At 38.9% G+C, this 19804-nt stretch overlaps 1 protein-coding gene across 4 annotated transcripts in view; it reads left to right on the forward strand.

Annotated features, from left to right (window-relative positions):
• gdpd5b (glycerophosphodiester phosphodiesterase domain containing 5b) overlaps nt 1-19804 on the forward strand; it is a 42681-nt gene that overhangs the window by 7996 nt on the left and 14881 nt on the right. For all 4 annotated transcript variants that reach the window (XR_014914785.1, XR_014914786.1, XR_014914787.1 and 1 more), the window contains exons 2-3: nt 8205-8378; nt 18001-18104. Coding sequence is in view for 1 of the 4 variants with exons in the window: in XM_085429521.1 (XP_085285647.1) it covers nt 8262-8378; nt 18001-18104 (221 nt within the window). In the remaining 3 variants the exon portion in view is untranslated. The remainder of the gene's footprint in view (nt 1-8204; nt 8379-18000; nt 18105-19804) is intronic.

Below are 19804 nucleotides of genomic sequence, written 5' to 3' on the forward strand. Positions count from 1 at the left end.
AGTGTGGATAAAAACGGGTGTTTAGGTGGCGTGCTTTCCAGATATATTCTACTATTAGGTCACCTTTAGGCCATGTAGAACGCTTCATACTGCAGCTGAAGCCCACTCCTTATTCTTACCTACGTTTAAAAAAAAAAAAAAAAAAAATGGAACGTTACTTGACCCGTTTACTGATGCATCACTTGACCCACTTAACACCTTGTTTTGCCCGCCCTGAATTGAGTGGGGAGATTTTTCTCTGTGCTTGTGCTCCCTTGTTTTGCTCAAATAATGTAATGACAATAATGTCGCTTCCTCTTTCCGCTTTCAGTGTTCTAATTAAGAGACACTGATGGACTGTGATTAAATCAATTATTTTTCATCTGATTATTACTGACCTATATTTTTGCAGATTGATGAGCTGTCAGTTTGAAGAGCACTGCATTGTCTGAATGTTTTTGCACCCCACCCCCCACTGGCTCTACTAATTCTTCTATTTGCTGCTGAAATGATTGAAATACATCCCTTCTTTCAATACGTCCTCTATCTGACTTTCAGCCAAAGTAATACTCCGAATTAGCTCAGCTCTGGAGCTGGTCTTTTAAATCTCAGGCTTTATTGCAGAAAAATGCTGTGTTGTCTTCATCTGTTAAACTCAGTTGGACAACAGTGGAAAAATAATCATTGGCCATTCATTCCAATCACGTCCAATCACGAAGGAATATGTCACTCACAGGAGCTCAGTGAATTCCAGCATGATGCCGTGATAGGAGGCCACCACAAGTCCAGTTGTGAAATTTTCCCTCTACTCAGTCGACTGTTGGTGGCATAACAAAATGGAAGGAACTGGGAACAACAGCAAGTCATAAGAAGAGTTGCAGATGTTATAGTTGCAAAGTGTAGGCCCACACCATATTAAACCCTATGGATTAAGAAAAGAGACTTAAGTTCATATGCGTGTGAAGGGCAATAAGTGTACCTAAGCGCCTGCAACTTCACATTGCATATCATTATTACTAATCACCAAATGTTACTGACAGTATCTCTGGTCAGCGCATTAATTTTTGCTTTCACCTTGACAACAAACTCTCAGACTGTCGTGCTGTTTAACATGTCCTGTTTAACTGCTATACGATTATAATGCATTTTCCAAAGTCCTCCTAATTCTATTCACCTAATTTAATAATTCTGTCTGTTTCAAAATTGGGGTACGTTATGGGGCAAATTATGACTTGTTCAAAATGTTGGTCATGAGCAGGAAAAACCTCAAAGAGCCTTTATTTGAGCTTTGTTTGTGCTGTTTTCCTCTTTTCTCAGGCCAGAATGTTCTGGCGTCAGCGACTCTCTACTCATGTGTTGAATATGCAGCTTTGCTTTTGTTTTTTGTTTCTTCATCTTGATATAAGCTTGAGAGCACTAGGGGAGCGTGAACACTGAAGCATGTTATTGAATATGCAACAGCCATAGGCCTTTGCTTATAGGTGAAACTGCATTAATTCTCATGAATACATGAAGGAATAGGCTTGAGGTCACCATGCTGACTTCAAATGACCTTTTGTGTCCCAGCTGAAATGAGATCTGCTTCCTTTTTTATTTTTATTTTTTATGATTTTAGTATGTTTGCCCACAATTACTAAATGATACCAAGTAAATACATTCACCAGCTATTGGTGAACCTTCTGTCACACTACACACACGTTTTTATCTTAAGGAGTGCTAAGGATGAAAAGTACTTGTAAATCATTACTAAAGTGTAACTGTTGTTCTTAGCCAAGTGCTGTTATTGTCTTACTAATGCATGTTGTGCAGTCTCAATTAGTATCTTTATACATTAATCACAATGTACCAGAATCTGTTGGTTGGAGTTATTTTCCCCTTGCGTCACCTGAAAGGTTGGTTTACATAAACACAGAAATTAAACAGTCAGTCAACTGGCCTGTTCTAACATGTCTCCAGATTTTTGGTTCCCCAGGAAACTCACCAGCCTCTTTCTCACGGTAATAGGAATTTGACATGCGTGCGCGTCTTTTCAGATGTCACATAACCTGGCTGATCTTTATATTAGGCCCTGTATGCTTCAGGAAAAACTGAACAGGATGGAGGTGGACCCCTGCCTGGTGGCTTGGATCTCCGACTACCTCACCGACAGACCACAGTACGTCAGGCTGAAGGACATCACGTCTGACACTGTGGTCAGCAGCACAGGAGCACCACAGGGAACTGTGCTGTCCCCTCTTCTCTTCACCCTGTACACCTCTGACTTCTGCTACAACTCTGAATTATGCCATATTCAGAAGTTTGCAGATGACACGGCCATCATGGGGTGTATCTGGGATGATCAGGAAGAGGAGTACAGAAGTCTGGTGAGGAACTTTGTCGCATGGAGTCACACAAACCACCTGCAACTCAACACCTCAAAGACTAAGGAACTGGTTGTGGACTTCGGGAGGTCCAGAGAAGGTCCACTGCCGGTTCAGATAGAGGGGGAGGAGGTGGAGGTGGTCAACAAGTACAAGTACCTCGGGCTGTGGGTGGACAATAAACTGGACTGGTCATGCAACACAGAGCACCTGTATAAAAAAGCCCAAAGCCGACTGTACTTCCTCAGGAGGCTGAGGTCTTTTAACATCTGCAGGAAGCTCCTGAGGATGTTTTACCAGTCGGTGGTTGCTGGAGTACTTTTCTATGCTGTGGTGTGCTGGGGGAGCAGCACAGCAAAGAAGGACTCATCCAGGCTGGAGAAACTGATCAGGAGGGCTAGCTCTGTGGTCGGCATGAAGCTGGACACTCTGGTGACAGTGGCAGAGAAAAGGACATTAAAGAAACTGATGGACATTATGAACAATGCTGGGCATCCTCTGCACACGGCCATAAACAATCAGAAGAGTCTGTTCAGTGACAGGTTGCTTCTCCCCAAGACAAGAACTAACAGACTTAAAAACTCCTTTGTCCCACACGCCATCAGACTGTTTAACTCCTCTCTGGAGGGGAGAGGGAGGGGAAACAGGAGGACAAAGGAGGGGGGAACAACTAAGCTGTAGTGCCTCTTCACCTCACTGTACAATACCTTGTGCAATACTTTTTGTAAATAGTCAACAGTGCAATAGACTCAATACTTGAAATGTGCAATTCACTTGTATTTTTATTTTTTATTCCTATTTATTCTATTTATCCCCTTTGTATATTTTATTTATATTTGTCTCTGTGTATATATATATATATATATATATATATATATATATATATATATATATATATATATATATATATATATATATATATATATATATATATATATATATATATATATATATATATATATCTCTCTCATAACAATTCTGTAACTGTAACTTCGGTCGTTGCTGTGCTTTTTGGAAGTCGAATTTCCCAGAGGAACCCACCCGAGGGATTAATAAAGTTCTATCTTATCTTATCTTAAGACTTGCAGAGGTTTCAATGCATTGTAATGCAGGGAACTATTTGGCTTTGTTATATTGTTTCTACTTTAATCATTATTTGTATTATTAATAAATATATAAATGTGAACAACATTGCACTGTTAACCTGTGAATCAGATGTGGTAAACACTGCAATCTTGTGATGCAGGTCTGTCATTAAAGTGCACAGGAAGTCATGGGGTTTTCTTAACAGTAAGCAGCAACAATGATTTGTTTATATTAAACACAAGAAAAGGAGGGTGTCAGAAATGTTGTTTGAAGTGCAATTGATCTTCCGTGGCCTAAATGCAAGACCTCTAGAATGAACTGGCTTTAACAGCTTTGATGTCAGTGCTCTCCCTTTGCTCCTTATAATAGGCTTTATCACCCATTAGCAAGGTCTCCATGGAGCTCAGTTACTAGGTATCTATTGCACATCTCAATAAGCATGTCAGAGTATTGGAACATGACATGCAGCTGCAGATTTTGCATTGTCAGAACTTCCTGGACCTCCTCTTGTTTCATTATGTATGTAACCCTTGGGTCATCTACTGAAAAGTTTGAGTGAGCATTTTCTCTGCATTCTCAGCAGGTCCATCCTCACTAGTTATCTTGTTTTGGGTTTGTTTTTTTTTTGTTTTTTTAAATGGTCTTGATTACTTTGCAGCAGATGTGTAGAGGCAACCCCCCCCCCCCCCCCCCCCTTTTTTTTTGTTTGTTTTTTTGTTTTTTTGTTTTTTGTTTTTGTGAAGTATCTTTTTAAGAATATATTATTCACAATTAGCAGGTTTGCGTTTGGTCTTGCAGTTCTCTGCTGCTCGGTCTCTTTCAGTTCCCTGACCAAAGGAAGACGATGTTTTCTGCTGGGAAACTGCTGAAGCATTTCCTCCCCTGCTGACTGTTTTCTCTGGGTGTACTTTTGATTGGAGGAAATGAGGCAGCAGAAAAGAAGATGGTAAAAGCTGTTTAGGGGTTTTTCCATGCACCCCTCTCATGTTCTCCTCCTCTCCACACAAGTTCAGACACCTTGTGACAGACAGTAATGGCAGGAAGTCTGCTTCTCGTGTGACGAAAGCTTTGAGCACTTGTTGACTTTGCCGCTTAATCTGTTTGAGTTCAGAATGAGGCCATTTAGGTGACAGGATCTGAAAAGTTGCTCTATTCTTCTGATGTGTTGCTAAATATGCAGAAAGCTCTGTTCTTCTTACTGTGTAATTTTTGAAAGATTTTAATCAAAGTTTCAGTTTTTGTGGCTCGGTTGTTGTGTCTGTGACTCAGTGAGTCACTGTGACAGAGCAGCCCACACTGCTTATGGTGGTTACATTTCCACACCTACTGTGGTCAGAGGTGTCACATCCATGTTGGCAAAATATGATAGTGTAGCTCCAGTCTTGGCTGAACATGTATTCAGTCTGTGGTGAACATCACGACTTGTGCTGTAATTAACTAGGCTTCACTAATTCATTGCATCTTATTTAAGAATTAATTGTGTCCACTGGGCTGTATTTGGCTGATGAGTTTTTGCTTAGACATTATGCTGATAAAGGGATTAATGGAAGAGCATTTCTTTCTTTTATTCAGGCTTGAGGAGATGAGCGATGGGGGTATTTAACCCCAAAATGAAAAATGCATAAGCCTTCCATTTTAAGGTGACAAATCTGTGCTCTCGGTGCTGCTCCATCTACTTACGATGATATCATTCATCAAATAGGTGGAATTCTAAAGGCCCGTTTGATGTTTATCTCAACTAAAGTAGTTATGGCGTGTAATATTTTTTTGAGTTTGAGAGTACAAGTGGATGTAACACTTTCATGAATGGAAGCTTTTGGGGGTAAACAAGTTATGACATCAGCCTTTCCTGTAACAACATGGAGGGGTTTCTGTGGCAACCGGTTGGGACATTATGTCAACAAAGAGATGGCATGACAGTGCTGAAAGTGTTTTTTAGTTTGCCTTTGTGATCACACCAAACTTTGCTGTGTCAGCTTCACATTTGTTTTCCTGTCTTAAAGGCTTGGTCGACAAGCCCAAACATAAATCCATATTTGTTTTTTGTTCCAGTGTCGGCAGCAGAAATGTGAAAAGCAGCTCTTTTCAGAATCTCGAATTGTTTGACTTCTGTTCATTTAAAAAAATATTAATTAAAATCATTTGTTTGTTTTGAGTCTTTGGCGCTTGAACTGTGTAATTCCACTAACTGAACTGAAACTCCAAACCGCTGTGGGTTTTTGTTACAATCCCCAGCTGACATTTTGAAGATGTCAAAAGTGTGTGCGTGTGTTTTCCTCACTGAAGAGCTGAGCTGAATTTTGATTTTGATGCTTTTTTTTTTTTTTTTTTTTTTTTTTTTAGGGCTGCATGTTTCAACAGAAAATGTTTGTTTCAAAACTGCTTATCAATTAGGACCCTTTTGTTTGTTTATAAACAGACTTGATGTGTTGTGTGTCGTGCCAGTAAAAGAACCTGAGACATTTTTCAGTTTCAATTCAATGTGTTTGTGCATTTGTGCGCACACACAGGATGACGCAGAGTAGCAAGTGGTCAAGTGAAGATTGTGTGAGGGTCCACGAAGAAGCCAAACGTCTTACGTTAAGGCCACATTATCTGTATGTACACCCCTCCAGAATCTGGCCAGAATAGCAAGTATTCTCTCTGGCTCTCTGTTAACATTTCTGCTGCACCCCTGATGACAACACATTGGCTTTAATGTGCAGGCAGGTGGCAATTCACTTTCTTTTTTTTAATGTCATGATCAAACATGTCAAACTCTTTGCTGCCTCAAAATGAGGATTTTTATGCCATTAGTGTTTTGGCAGATTTGTAGATATTTTTCCGTAATTATGCTCCTAATCATGTCCTTACAAGGCTCTGATCTCTTTCAACTTGGCAGACATGGTTTGAGAAGAAATGTCACTTATAATGGCCATGGCAGCATGAAATAGTGCTCAGTCTGATCAAGGTCTAAATCCCTTAGGCTGCTTTGCAGCAGAGAGGCTGGCTACAAAGTAGTTTGATTTTGGCCAATATACTGGTGCAGTATAAGGTGATTAATGAACACACCTGTGCATTGTGTTGGACACAAGAAGTGAGTCTTTGTAATCATGTGATCTCTGTGCCTGGTTTTATTTGACAGCAATAATTTTATATCAGTCATTGAGTAATTATATTAACTGTGCAAGTATCAGTGAATTGATTTTCATTTCTTCAACACAGTACAAGCAATGAATTTGACAAGTACAGATCTTCAGACAGTCGATAACCTTTAGCATGACTAACTGTCCTGTAAGAGTACAGATTATTTTTTTTTCTTATGAAAAAATGTTTGGCTTGTTAAGATATAATACTTATACAAAAGGCTTGTAAACAAAGCTGCTGCATTGGAGAAGTTACATTTAACACTTTTCATTTTAACCCACAAATCATTTATAACACACTGACTGACTGTCTTTGCGGTCCTGCTGGGGTGAGCTAGATTCATTATTGCCTGGGTCTAGCCCACCCTTTTCAGAGCAGTTTCGCTAATAACAGGAAACGTGGCCCATGCTGTAGATGCTAATGAGCAGCTGTCCAGAGACTGAGACAGCCTGATTACAGCAGGAAGAGTGCAGAATTACTGCATGTACTTGCATTTGAAACATCAGATGCAAGTACGCTACACACTAGCAACCGCTGCAAGGAAAAAGGAATATAACTAGCTTGAAGCAAGGCTGCATCTTGCTGTAGCCTCTTATTCATGTTTGTTTGCCTCTCATCGACACGGCTTGTTCACCCTGCCATTATATATGCATCATTTGCTGCTTTGAAAACACAAAGTTGCACTTTCAACCCCAGATTTGGTTGATGTGTGTTTTGCAGCTGCAGCACAACAGGCTCCATCGTGTCCCTGGAGAGTGAGGTAAACTTGTGATAACAGTCCGCACCGCTGTAATATCATTATTGTTATTATAGCTGATTACAAAGTCTTTATGCTGAATCAGCAGCAGGCTCATTGGTGAGGATTACTCATAACTCTAGTTATTCACACATAACACAGACTAGTCTTGCCTACCATGTTTACTAAAACGACATCAGACAAGGATGAAAGGAAAATCAAGACTTTTTTTTTTTTTTCTTCTGAAGTATAATGTGCCTTGCTACTCCACCATGGTTTGTAGCCTTATTAATAGTGAGTGCTGGCAGTGTAAGACTTTCAGATAAGGTGCCAAATGATGCAGAGACCCCCTGCACATTATTAAAAAAATAAATAAAGTGGTAGTGAGGACAATCATGTTGCTTTACCTGGAGGTTTAGTTGACATTTTGACCTTTTTTAAAGTTTCCCAGAGGTTGAAAGGTTTTTGCTAAAATGTCACAGTTGTATTATTACACGTACACTTGTTGGTATTGCTTTTGCATTTCCTCGTATTGGCCTGATTAATGGGAGAGGTGGTTCCTGCACGCTGTCTTGTCCCAGACCTATTATAAGTGGGTGATATATTCATGTTCTTGGTCATGTGATGTTCAATAGATAATCACTTTACCAATGTTCTTTGCCATGTTTTTTTCCTTGATCATATTGATGAAAAGCTGCTAGCAGTCCCAGTTGTCATTGGAAACATGCACAAGGTCTTAATTTGAAGCTGTGCTTTTTATCAGGACGAGCTTTTCAAGGCAGCATGTGTTTTCTATTAAAGTGCCAGACATGTTACTCCATTTGTTCCATGGGTTGTCAAACACAGCCTTTGTGGTTTCAACAATTTGTTGCTGCGTTGTTTGCTTCAATATTAACGCTGTTTGTAATTTCTCACAGGATCCTTCGCAGCCAGTGGGATGTTAGAGCTCTGGAAGCCGGACTGACTGAAGGAGCATGGTGAAACACCAACCCCTCCAAGTCTATGAGCGCCAGCTTTGTTTGTCATGCATCACTGGGATCTATGGTTGCAGATGGAAACGCTATCAACGCTCCCATGATGACACCACCAAGGTGAGAGGCCCCTTATTAAACAATGCAGAAACCTTACCATTTCTGTACAGTACATATTGCTATCCATGAGTTCCTTTCTGTAAAAGAGTAATGCCTCACACTGTACCATAGCACATAGTTCAACAACAAAAAGGGATTAAAAAAATCATTTGTAGTCACCATCACTTTGTCAGTGTGGGATTATGTAAAGAAACTGCATAAAACTTGGACAAAATAAATCCATAGAAGCGTGAATACTTTCCGAAGTTGATTGGGACAACCTACCTGGCGAGTACCACGCAAACCAAGGTTTATTTGACATTACCTTCACTGTCCACTGTCAATCTGGTGCCGAGTGTTTATTGCACTACTTAGCAACTCTGCTTATATTGTGTGGGGGGCAAGTCAGCTGCTGTATGCCAAGAATGGAAACAACTTGGGCAGAAGCCCCCAGAGGCTGACTTCATGGTCGTTATGTTGGCCTAGCTGGAGCAACAAATATTACAGTAATGTCACAGTAGGTTGATTCTGTTTGACTGCTGCAACCCCCAGAGACTGTCATCCACTACCTTTGTTTGCTAGCTAAGCACTGACAATTCAGCTGACGTTACCTGTTTCAGAGTGTTAAGATGGGCTGCTGCATACCAACAACGCGAGACTGACATAACCAAAACTCTGCTGATGTGACTGGGAACCATATTTTTTCTATTAAATGTAACATAGTCAGAGTTATCATTCATAACATTCCTAATACACTTTAGGGAAACCTCTGAGACAGGAGCACGCTACATGAATTAAAGGCTTTGTTGTCAGATTCAGTTCAGTTTTTTCCTAATTTTATTACAGAGTTGCTGCTCACACAGGTTCTTTTGACTATAAAAAGTCAGGTTACACTGAAATTAAAGTGAAAGGAAAAATTTGCAGTTTTTGGGATAGCCTGCATTCAAACCCATACAGATCATAGAATGACACCATCACAGCAATTGCGACCTGTTTATTTACAGTGTATTCTCAGGTTTGTCTAATTGTTTTAGAGATGCATACTAACGACACTAGCAGCCAGTCTGTTAATTGAAAGAATGACATTTGACTGACCTGATTTTTTTTTTTTTTTTTTTTTTTTTTTTTCTTTCATTCTAACAGAGCTTTTGTTTGTATAGAAACTCTTATGATGGCTGGATTAGTGTATAGATTTACATAACACTGTGTACAAGAAGGACATCAGTAGGAAATGGAGTCAGTGCTGTCCCTGCTCTCATTCTTTGTTACAAGAGAATTTGAAGCTGTTCACGCACTCACGTGTGCCAGCGCACAGTTGTGGATGAATGAGATCCGATCATCTTGTTCTGTGCGCAATTTATTTTACCAAGGTCAGTTTCCCACAGTCCTTAGAGAATTTCACTCCCTTTCCACAAACAAGGCTTTCTGTTATTTATTGCTTAGTAATTAAACTCACTTACTTGGCTTTTTTATAGATCTTCCAGTGACCTTCAACCTACATTTTTAAGAGTAGCATCTTTATTAAAAAGTTGGCATTTCTCCTTAAAGTTTAATTGCTAAGTTTAAAAGCTATTATTATTGTATTGCTACAGTAATGTGGTGTGGGTTTTTTCTTTCTTTCTTTCTTTTTTCCTCACAGCCCTGAATAACAAGTTGGATGTGTAGGAGTTTTTACATTTTCTGTTGAATATACTACTGAAAAAATGCACAAATCCTATAAAACTGTTCTTATTCTTCCAAAGAGGTGTGCTTTTATATCCACACCATGATCTCCAAATACCCTAATTTACATACTAAGAAAAATACATGTGACCATATTATGTCCTTGCTGGCTTCTCCCTCATTCAATAACCTTGAGCTTTCTATGGTCAAGCTTGAAGTTATAATACTCCATTGTTTCTACCTGTATGTCATCACATACACTCTGCACCCTTTTTTTTTCTTCTTTTTTTTTTTTTAAATTTTAAAAAAGGTTGATTTAGATTTTGTGCGCGTGTTGTTATTATTGAACTTCAAACTTGTCACGTAAAGAAAACCCTGCAAGCATTCTGTAGAAGGGTCTCATTTATCACTGACAGGTCAGCAGACCTTGGGGTCCAAGTCATTTGTAATTATTACCACCAAATGGGGAAAAAAACATTTTAAACAATTTAATTTTGAAGGCTCATTTGGCTCATTTTTATAAAATTGCAGCACCATTAATATTAGCTGGATGCCAAAAGTATTGCATAAGGTGACCTTTCTTTCTGCTATTTTGGAAGGACACTTGGGTTATGTTGCTCCAACAGACTCAAACACACAGCACATGTCTTTGTTTACATTCATTTATTTATGCCCATATAATATACTCTAAACTGGCAGAAACAAAGGGCACAAGCGGAGACACACACACACACACACACACACACACACACACACACACACACACACACACACACACACACACACACACACACACACACTGATGTGAGCAAATTACCTATATAAACCTGTTTAGGTGTATAAGTAAACACACAGAAATAACACAGAAAGGCAAAAAGGGTATATTTACCTGCATTTCATAAATGGAATACACTGGACCTCATTTTTTCCTCCTGTTTGGAGGGACCTGGACACAGTGTAGCTCTGTTTCCTGTTACAAGCACAAATGAATAAATGTTACCAAGTCAGCACCCCCACTCCCCCAAGGTGCTCATCCTTTGTTTTGAACCTGTGGTGCTGGGTAGCACTTATCTTGTCTCCAGTGCAAAAATGGACCCTTCAGTCTATTTTAATTCATTTGGATTCATTTAATATTTAAAATTGTCAGTGCTGATACTGGAAAAAAATTACTTTTGATTTCCATAGAGAATGTTTCTTAGTTTACAATGTGGTGATTTCATAAAAAACTGCACCTTCACTGATCTCTGTAAGCAAACTGCGACTTGGAGCTGGTGTCAGGTATGTGTAACTGGACCTCAGCGAATCACAGGAGCTTGACAAGCAAGCAACAACTATAGACCCGTTTATAATCCACAAGTGGGTTGTGTAGTTTCTCTCCCTTTTTCATCTTTGTTCACTCTAATGAGTCGTTCGGGTTGACTGGCTACCTTAGTGACGCTGCCTCCTGTCTGTTCAAGGTGCTTTGTAGGAAGACTGCCAACGTCACACAGTGCAAGCCGATCTGGCCTCTCAGTAATAATTGAAAGTATTTCCATCTAGCCAGTCTTTACAATTCAGTGGGACAAAGGCTTCAAAAATAGAAGCAAAGCTTTGGTAATCTTGTGGTCTACATTTGCCCTGGCTTGTGAAATACTGGACAGGAGCTAGAGCTAGCAGTTACTTGAAGCGATTGCTGCTCTGCAACATTGAATTTTTGTGCTAGCAGATAAAAAGGGAAGATATTTGAAGACTGAACATTATTAGATTATAACAGTTGTTCCTTTTCTTTGGAACTGATGAACAGCAGCTTATTTTTACGAGTTTTAGTTTTTGGACCAGTGATTTGACAGACTAGACATTTAACATTAGTCTGTTTGCTGCATTGGACCGGTTTGTCCGTCTCCTACGCACTTGTTGGATTAAATATATGTGCAGTGTATTTCTGTTCTGGACTGTTGCCTTGGACATGAACATTTTGCAGATATCTTTTTTTCCTCTGCATTTACAGTCTTTTTTTTCTCTTTTTCTTTTTATGGCAGACGCAAATTATTATTGTTAAGGAAGTGAAACAAAGTACCGCAACTCTGCTAACATACTTACTTTATCTGCTTTGATTAGAAAATCCCTGAACTTCTTCCCAGTGTGTGCGTCCTCACCCCTGTAATCCAAACAGTGACTTTTCAACAAATTCTAAAATGTGTGGCCTCCTTCAAACAAGTAACATCTAGTAAATGTCTAAAGTTAGAGCTATTGGACAGTGACACATAGTGTATATCTGCTTCTGTACACAGAGGATTTTAAATCAATCAGCATGTAATTGAAGTGCATTCTTTGTTTTTTTAGGATTTTTTTTTTTTTTTTTTTTTTACATGGTCTCCTATCCAGACCTTCCTATGGTTGGAAACATGTTTGAACATTTGACCGAGAGTTTACTGATCTACAGGGTTGAGATGGGTGTACTTCATGTTTCAGGAAGAAATGCTGGCTGTGTGTACATTTCTCATATATGCAAAATTACTTGAACTGAATCTTGTGTATGGAATTAGTTTTTTTTTCTTTTGTTTTTTATGATAAAAGTAGTAATGTGGCCTTGAATTATTTTTCCCACTCATGCTATTGGCAGGCTGGTAATATAGCTGCATTTTAAAATGCTTACTCGGCTTGTGTGAAATGTCAGAGACTTAACTGGATCTGCTCAGGAATGTGACAAGTGACTGAGGTGTTATGTCCAGTGAAGATGGAGGCAAGGAGAGCGGAGCATGTTAGGTTGGAGTTTACAGGAAAAGGGTTTTTTGGGGGTTTTTTCTGCCTGTATTGATCTGTGGTAGCAGAAGGAAATTAAGCAGCATCCTGCAGTGTTGGCATGTTTAATTGCAGCATACTGTGTCAAGCTGCCATGTCTAATTAAATGTATCATTTAATTGTTTCTTGCAGAGCCTGACCAATGTCTAGGAAGTAAATAAATCTGATATCTGTTGAATACATTTGGTGACACAATATGCAATATATCCAAAGCATAAAAAAACAAAAGACTATTAAAGTTGTGACATTCCACCATTGGGCAGTTGGATTAGCTTTTTTCTTTTTTTTTTAATCAATCTGTAATGTAAATGTGTACTTAAGAGAAGTTGTCATTAACACCAGAAATAATCTGAGCAAATAGAGTGAAATCAGAGCACAGCAGCCAAAAATGTTCCCGGCCTGAGGAGGTGAAGCTGCAGACAGAGGAGCAGAGGAGCAGGTTCAGTGATCAAAGCAGATTTGGACAAGATGATGAATTTTGACTGTGTTACTTTCACAATAATTATTTAAATGTGTCTTTCTTTTTGTAGCTCGGTCAATTTAAGATGTAGTCTGTGAGAATGTGTAGTTCAGTCTGTCTCACAGTGTGCACTCTGTGTTTGTACAGTATTTATTTTAATGTCACAAATTATCAAAATTAGTTTTTAACTTGTGTTAGTTATTTTGGTACATCTCCTCGTATTTATTAAATTTTTAGGGATTACATTAGATTGTGATCTCAAATACTTGTTTTGTCAAATCTTAATTAAAATTTGACAAATGAAATTAAAATGAACAACTTGAAGAAATTAACATCTTTGCTGTTACTGCTGTTGTTATGCAGGATGGGCCACAGTTACACAACTTGACTTGTGAATCCACAGGATGACAGGTTTCCATGGGTGAATTTATTTTATCCATCCTACAGAACTTAACATCCTAGTTCTGTCTGGGCTACACTTACAAATCAGATGCAAATGAAAGTATACACAATAGGCCATTTGCAGTTCTGTATAATAATCACACATCACGTGTTTTCTTCTGTGCAACCCTGTCCAAGTGTTGTTGTAGAACAGCTCATGGGTATAAATAGTTACCATCTTGAGTGTGAAACTGTGTAGACTCGATCCAGTCTGGCATATTGAGGCATTGTTGGAGAACACAGAACAGATTGAATCAGCCATATTGGCAGTTAGCAGTCACCCTTACAGTGAAAAGAAGGACAAAAGATCAAAACCTCTGTAACCGCTATAGGTAGCATATTACCCACTGATACCTTGATTGTGCCGTCTTGTTAGATATGATGATGTTCAGTATTTACCTGATTTCCTTGCTTTAAATTTGACTGAGAACCAATTATCTGTCACAAAGTACCAACTGGAAGGAGCTAGCAAATCTCCACAAAAGCTACCACAGTGGATTCGAAATGATGCGGTCAAGGAGTGATTTCACTGTAGACCTTCAACTTTGATTCCAGGGGTCTAACAAAAGTAACACATCAACAGTTTGGGAATTAAAGACCTTTTGTGGTAGTCCATCCAAATTTACAAGCTCTAAAGTGGATTCATAATATAAGGATTCCTTTTAATGCAAATTCAATTGCTGCCTGAAAGTATGGAACCCATGGGCATGACCATTTGCTGAATTTGCTTTCTTGAGATTCTTTGCTGTTGTTTTTGTGGATTTTTTTTTTCACCCCTTATTTATGTCTGCAGTAAGTGTTGGGTTGAGTTAGGTTGATTCATTCCCACTTAACATTCCAAATGCCTTTAGCTGCACTCTAATGGGAATATTTACTAAGCTGCAACAAGGGGAAGACACTGAATTCGAGCTGACATTTTGAGTTGTTTTTAAACCATAAAATTCAAAAGAACATTACTGCAGACAGAGGAACAATCCAGTAGGCTTTATTTAATATATTGTTGGCTGCTGCAGTAATAATCCACTGTATTGGCCCTGCTGTGAGCAGTTAAAAATAAAATGCTGCTGAAGAAGGAGGTGGGGAAGAGTAACTCATATAAATTTGTTTAGACTTCCTTTTTATTACTTTTATTTTATCCTGTGCAGGGGTTGTTCACAGCCCTTGGCCCCATAAGTAAGTCTTTGTGCAGCTTTTTAATTTAAAACAGCAATGTTTTCTCTGCTTTCAGCTGTCTTGGAAAAAGAGCAAAAGGTATATTTTTCCACACCACATACGGTTTGTGCTCCATACCTGACTTTTCCAGATATGAATTCACTGGTGTCGTTTTCTTGAGTGCAATAGAGAATCACAAATATTATTATTTTGACACTATTTAATGTTTTCTTAGGCAGCCTGTATATATATTTTTTTGACAGAGCATAAAGTACAGTACCATTTCATAAATGATGAATGCTTTATGTGACTGAAGGGATGTCGATGCTTTGTAGAAGCAGCATATCAACATTGTAGGTAAAAGCTTGTTATGGCATTTGTCTCCACTACTTGCAGAGTTTTGTGAACAAAGTGCAAGCAGAGGATTTTCTGGAATGTATCCTTTTAAGGTTTTAACATGAGTGTTTATATGCTGCAGCAATATTTTCCTTGATCCATTTGATCCTTCTATTTTTAGCAGTTAGCTCTGCCACTTCCAAGCTTTTCAAATATTTGCACTTTTTATTCAACATTTCAGAAATGCATTTGATTTAGTTCATTATGCAGTATGGACTGCATCATACATGTTGTCCTTTTAATATGGTCATTTCAGACACAGACACAGCCAAGATTATACATATAAGATAAATAAGCATAACTTAGATTCTAAGTTTGATTACATAACTGGTCTTCCTCAGGAGAATATGCTCTTGTGATTTCCTAAAGAGTCAAACAACTTAGCACTCTACTTGGAAATGTTGTCATAATAAAGCCTGGAGAAGTGTTGGAGTGCTTTTCAAACACTGTTTCCCAGAGCTGCTTTGAATTTTCATAGATTTCCGTTGGCCCGCTGTTGGTCTGTGTCATGTGTTCTTTTGCCCGGATAAAAAGCCAGCTGTGCAGAATGGTAATGTGACGTTACGAGGGCAGGTCAAGTCATCTTTGACTGAATGAGCTCTGCTGCTGAGTGAGCTGGGAAACAGGAAGACGGACTAACAGACCCAACAAGATGATCTTTTTAAGAATTTTCTTCTTGACTTGTGGTTGTCTTGTTTGATTCCTTGTGTGCCATATTCATATTCATTCCGTATTAGTAGTAAAGACTTTGTGCATCATAGCAGCTCTCTCAGGTTCATCCAAAGAAAAGGAGAAGGTGGAGCATTTAATGAGAGGGGGGGCAGGCCAAACAATGGCTCCTCTCAAGGTCGGCTCTCCCAGGTGTCTCCAGGTAGTCATTAAGGGCCATGGGAACCCGGGCCAGACCTGCCTGTCACACACAGCTCTTCCTCCCACAGAGATCAGTGTAACCTCTTTGTAACCACGCTGAGCTGTTATCTGAATGTTAGGAAGGATCCAGGTAAATGTTTGTTATTTTGCAGTGGAAGCTAAGCAGTAGTTGTTTTTCAGAAAATAACTGAGTGTTTTTGAGAGGCTTATTTATTCATTATTATTGTAGTGTTTTTTTTTTTGTTAGTGAAATAACATGTTCCATCAGGAATTTCATAAGAGTCTGAATATGATCGGCATGCTGAAATTTAAGGAAGCTCTTAAAACTAGTTTGAGGTCAAAGTATGGCATTTAGATGCTGTGTTTAACATCATTTTAAGCTGAAAAGCTTATTCATGATCCACAAACCTTTAGCTCCAGCTTTTGGAAAGCTTTGAATATTAAAAAAAAAGAACGAGAGAGGAAAAAAAAAAACCAACCCACCCACACACCTTGAAAATGAGAGCTGATAAAAGCAGGTCAGGCATACTGCCTTACATCAGCTGGTTGAGGTGATAATGATCTGATCCTCAGCACTCAGCAGTGGTGCATTTTAGCTGCTTAGGCTATTTAACCAAGTGACTTTATCTTAACACTACAACCCACATAAAGCTCACAAGTTTTTTTTTATACTTATGTTTTTTGATGTTTAGGCCAAAAGCAAGGATACATTCATCTGTTTTGTTTTTGTCTATTCTTTCATTTTTTAAAGATTAATTATTGTTATAAAATATTCATAAATGGTTTCTGGGAACTCAAAGTGGCTCTTCAAATATAAATTTACTTACAGAAGATAAACAAATACAACAAATAAAGAAGCTTAAACTAGTAAAAACAGTTTTCTTTTATTAATCAGTTATTTTATTAGTTGGATGTAATTTTTATACATACCAGATTCTATAAGCAACATCTTTAAACTTCATGCAGATATTTGGCTGACCGTCTCAGACTTCCTATAGACTCACCACACATTTACTACAGTTGCACTACAGTTACAGACACTTGTTTCTGACCCAGGAGCAGGTTTGAAAAATCGATTTTCTTAGTAAATGTGTATCATGCAATTGGTCCAGATTACACAAAACTCTGACTTTTTATATAACTGTGATCAAACGGTGTGTATGATTTCCACAAAACTCACTGCATGTCACTGGTATCAAATCATTTAAAGTCGCATTACTCTTTAGCCCACGGGGTTTATTCAATCAGCTTTGTGTGCGTTACCTAAGGGTTTGTGAGCAATCATTGCTGATGCTTAGTTCATCAGGGCACAATGAGCTTTTCTTAAATCAAGCTTCTTTGCTTTAAGAAAAGGTCAGAAGGTTTTTGTCTGGATAATAGCACAACCGTAGATGTATTTAAAGTTTGCTGAGAACGATGGAAATGCCTGTGTGCTCATCACCTCTTATGCATGTCCTCAGGGTCTCTTTCTGTCTCTGTGAAGATTTAGCCCATTTAATATTTGCCATAGTGCCAAAGTGCATGGAGATGAGGACAGTAATTAGTCAGCTTGCATACAAACTTTATTAAAAGCTGTTCCTTGCTAATGAGCAAAGTGTATAAGGGAATACTCGGGTCAGTTTGGTGCCATGTGCTCAGGTAAGTTTAGGAAAAGTTAACTTATTATGAACTCTGCTGGTCTCTCCTGTGGTACTTAAATTGTGACTGTCTATCCAATAATTTATACAGAGTGTCTCTATTACTGTGTGTAGAATTCAGCAGATTGTTTGTAATTCAGTTGTTTTTATTATTGTCAAAAGGACTTAAGTCATCTTCTCAAGTCTGTTATAATTAAATATGGAGGAGCCACATAAATAATTGTTTGTGTGTCTGTGTGTGCAGTGGGAGCTTCTGTGGTCCCTGATCCTCCTCCTTACCTTCTGTCTCCTGCTTGTCTGGTTCTACTTCTGGTGGGAGGCACATAATGACTACAGCGAGTTCAACTGGTGAGTACAAAAGTGCCCCTGTGTGTTGTCAGAGGCTGCCAGCATATAGTTTTGGCTGTAAACACATTCAACCCTTACTTGTTGGCTTGTTGTTTTTGTAAACAATCAGTTTAACCTGTTTTCTGCCAGAAGCCTCAATTATACTTCCAGCACCTTCAATCAGCTATGGTCCGCTCGGATCTGACTGACGTACATTTCACAATCAGTGAAAAGCAGTGAGCGCAAGGGTCTGTAGGGACATCTGCCTGCTTGTTTTTGTTTTTTGTTTGGGTTTTTTTGGGGTTTTTATTTATTTATTTTAGCATTTTGTGACTATGCAGTCTTGTCTGCGAATAATTTATTCTACAATGCACCAACTACACATGCACCAAAGGCCACGAACTTCAAAGAAGTCAAATAGGAACGACCACTCGACTCTTCAGCTGTCCGTGTCTGCAACGGAGTATAATCAAGGCATTATTAATCTGAACAGAGACCACCCAACCCTGTGCAGATTACACCATTACGTCACAGAGGTCCTCACCCATCAACTTCCTGTTTTGTACACCACTCAGTCCTGGGCCACATTTAATCGAACAAATGTATATTTGACAATATACATTTGTATTTGTTAACCCACTACTGTTTTTTGGGACAACCACTTACATCTTCTCACAGAGCGGACACTACGGTTTAATCCTAGACTAAAAGAAAAATTCAGTGAAGGCCTCCTGTGTTTATGGTTGAGGAATGGGTTTAATCAATGTCTGTGGAAACTGAGCCTTTTAAGATACTAAATGCAAGGCAATGTTAACTGATTAGCGACACTGATGTTTCCATTTTAGTGCAAAATCTCTAAAGAGTATGCAGACATCACATGATTTCAGATGAAAACTTTCCCCTCCCTCTCCTCTCTCTGTTCTCCTCTCAGGGATCTCTGCAACAATGTCACCTTTTCCTCTTATTATCATCCGTTGCTTCCATTACCTTTCCTCGTTTCTTCACCTCTGTAGTTTTCAGTGATCTCCCAGCTCTTTTTTCATTTAAGGCCCAGCTTTTGATTCACAATAAGTAACAAAGCTGGGCCTTAAAATGGGCCTAAAGGCCTCAGACTAGTTTTGGGTAGATTTTTTTTTATTATTTTTTTCTCCACTCATGGTCCTTTGCAGTTTAACTGAAAGCAAATATCCCTAAAATGACCATCTTAGGTGCACAGCTCACCCATTTCCTGTTTAGATCGAGTTTGCGAGGGGCAGCCAGACAGTAGAAAGTTATATGAAAGGGAGCTAAAACGGGCTGTTCCAGACGGTGGTTGAACTGAGTGGCTGCACCAAACCCAGGGCAGGATAAATAAGAATTATTTTTGAGTCATGCAAAACAACCCTAGTAGTATCCAAGAATATATGGAGCTGTAGTAGACTACAATGCCCCCTGTTGACCTTTTCCTTTGGCTATGTTTGCCATCCTCTTTGGAGCTCTGCAGACAGTCCAGTTTTATCTGCTGTCTAAGTTGTGTGTATTTATCCACATTTACATCTCCAATAGACATTTGCCATCCCTCTTTATAGCAAATTTCCTTCTTTTTACCCTGCTTTTGTGGGATTTCCAGAGATGATCACAGCAATTGCCATCCCTGTCTTTATGACTGAGTGATTTAGCTGCAGGGAGTATCTCTGTCCATGTGTAGCATAAAAAGCATTCACAAAGGGCTGAGGAGCATC

This window comes from Rhamphochromis longiceps, linkage group LG14 (genome assembly GCF_057381845.1).
Source record: "Rhamphochromis longiceps isolate RC_006_pf linkage group LG14, R_longiceps_female_GT1.1, whole genome shotgun sequence".
Lineage (NCBI taxonomy): Eukaryota > Metazoa > Chordata > Actinopteri > Cichliformes > Cichlidae > Rhamphochromis > Rhamphochromis longiceps.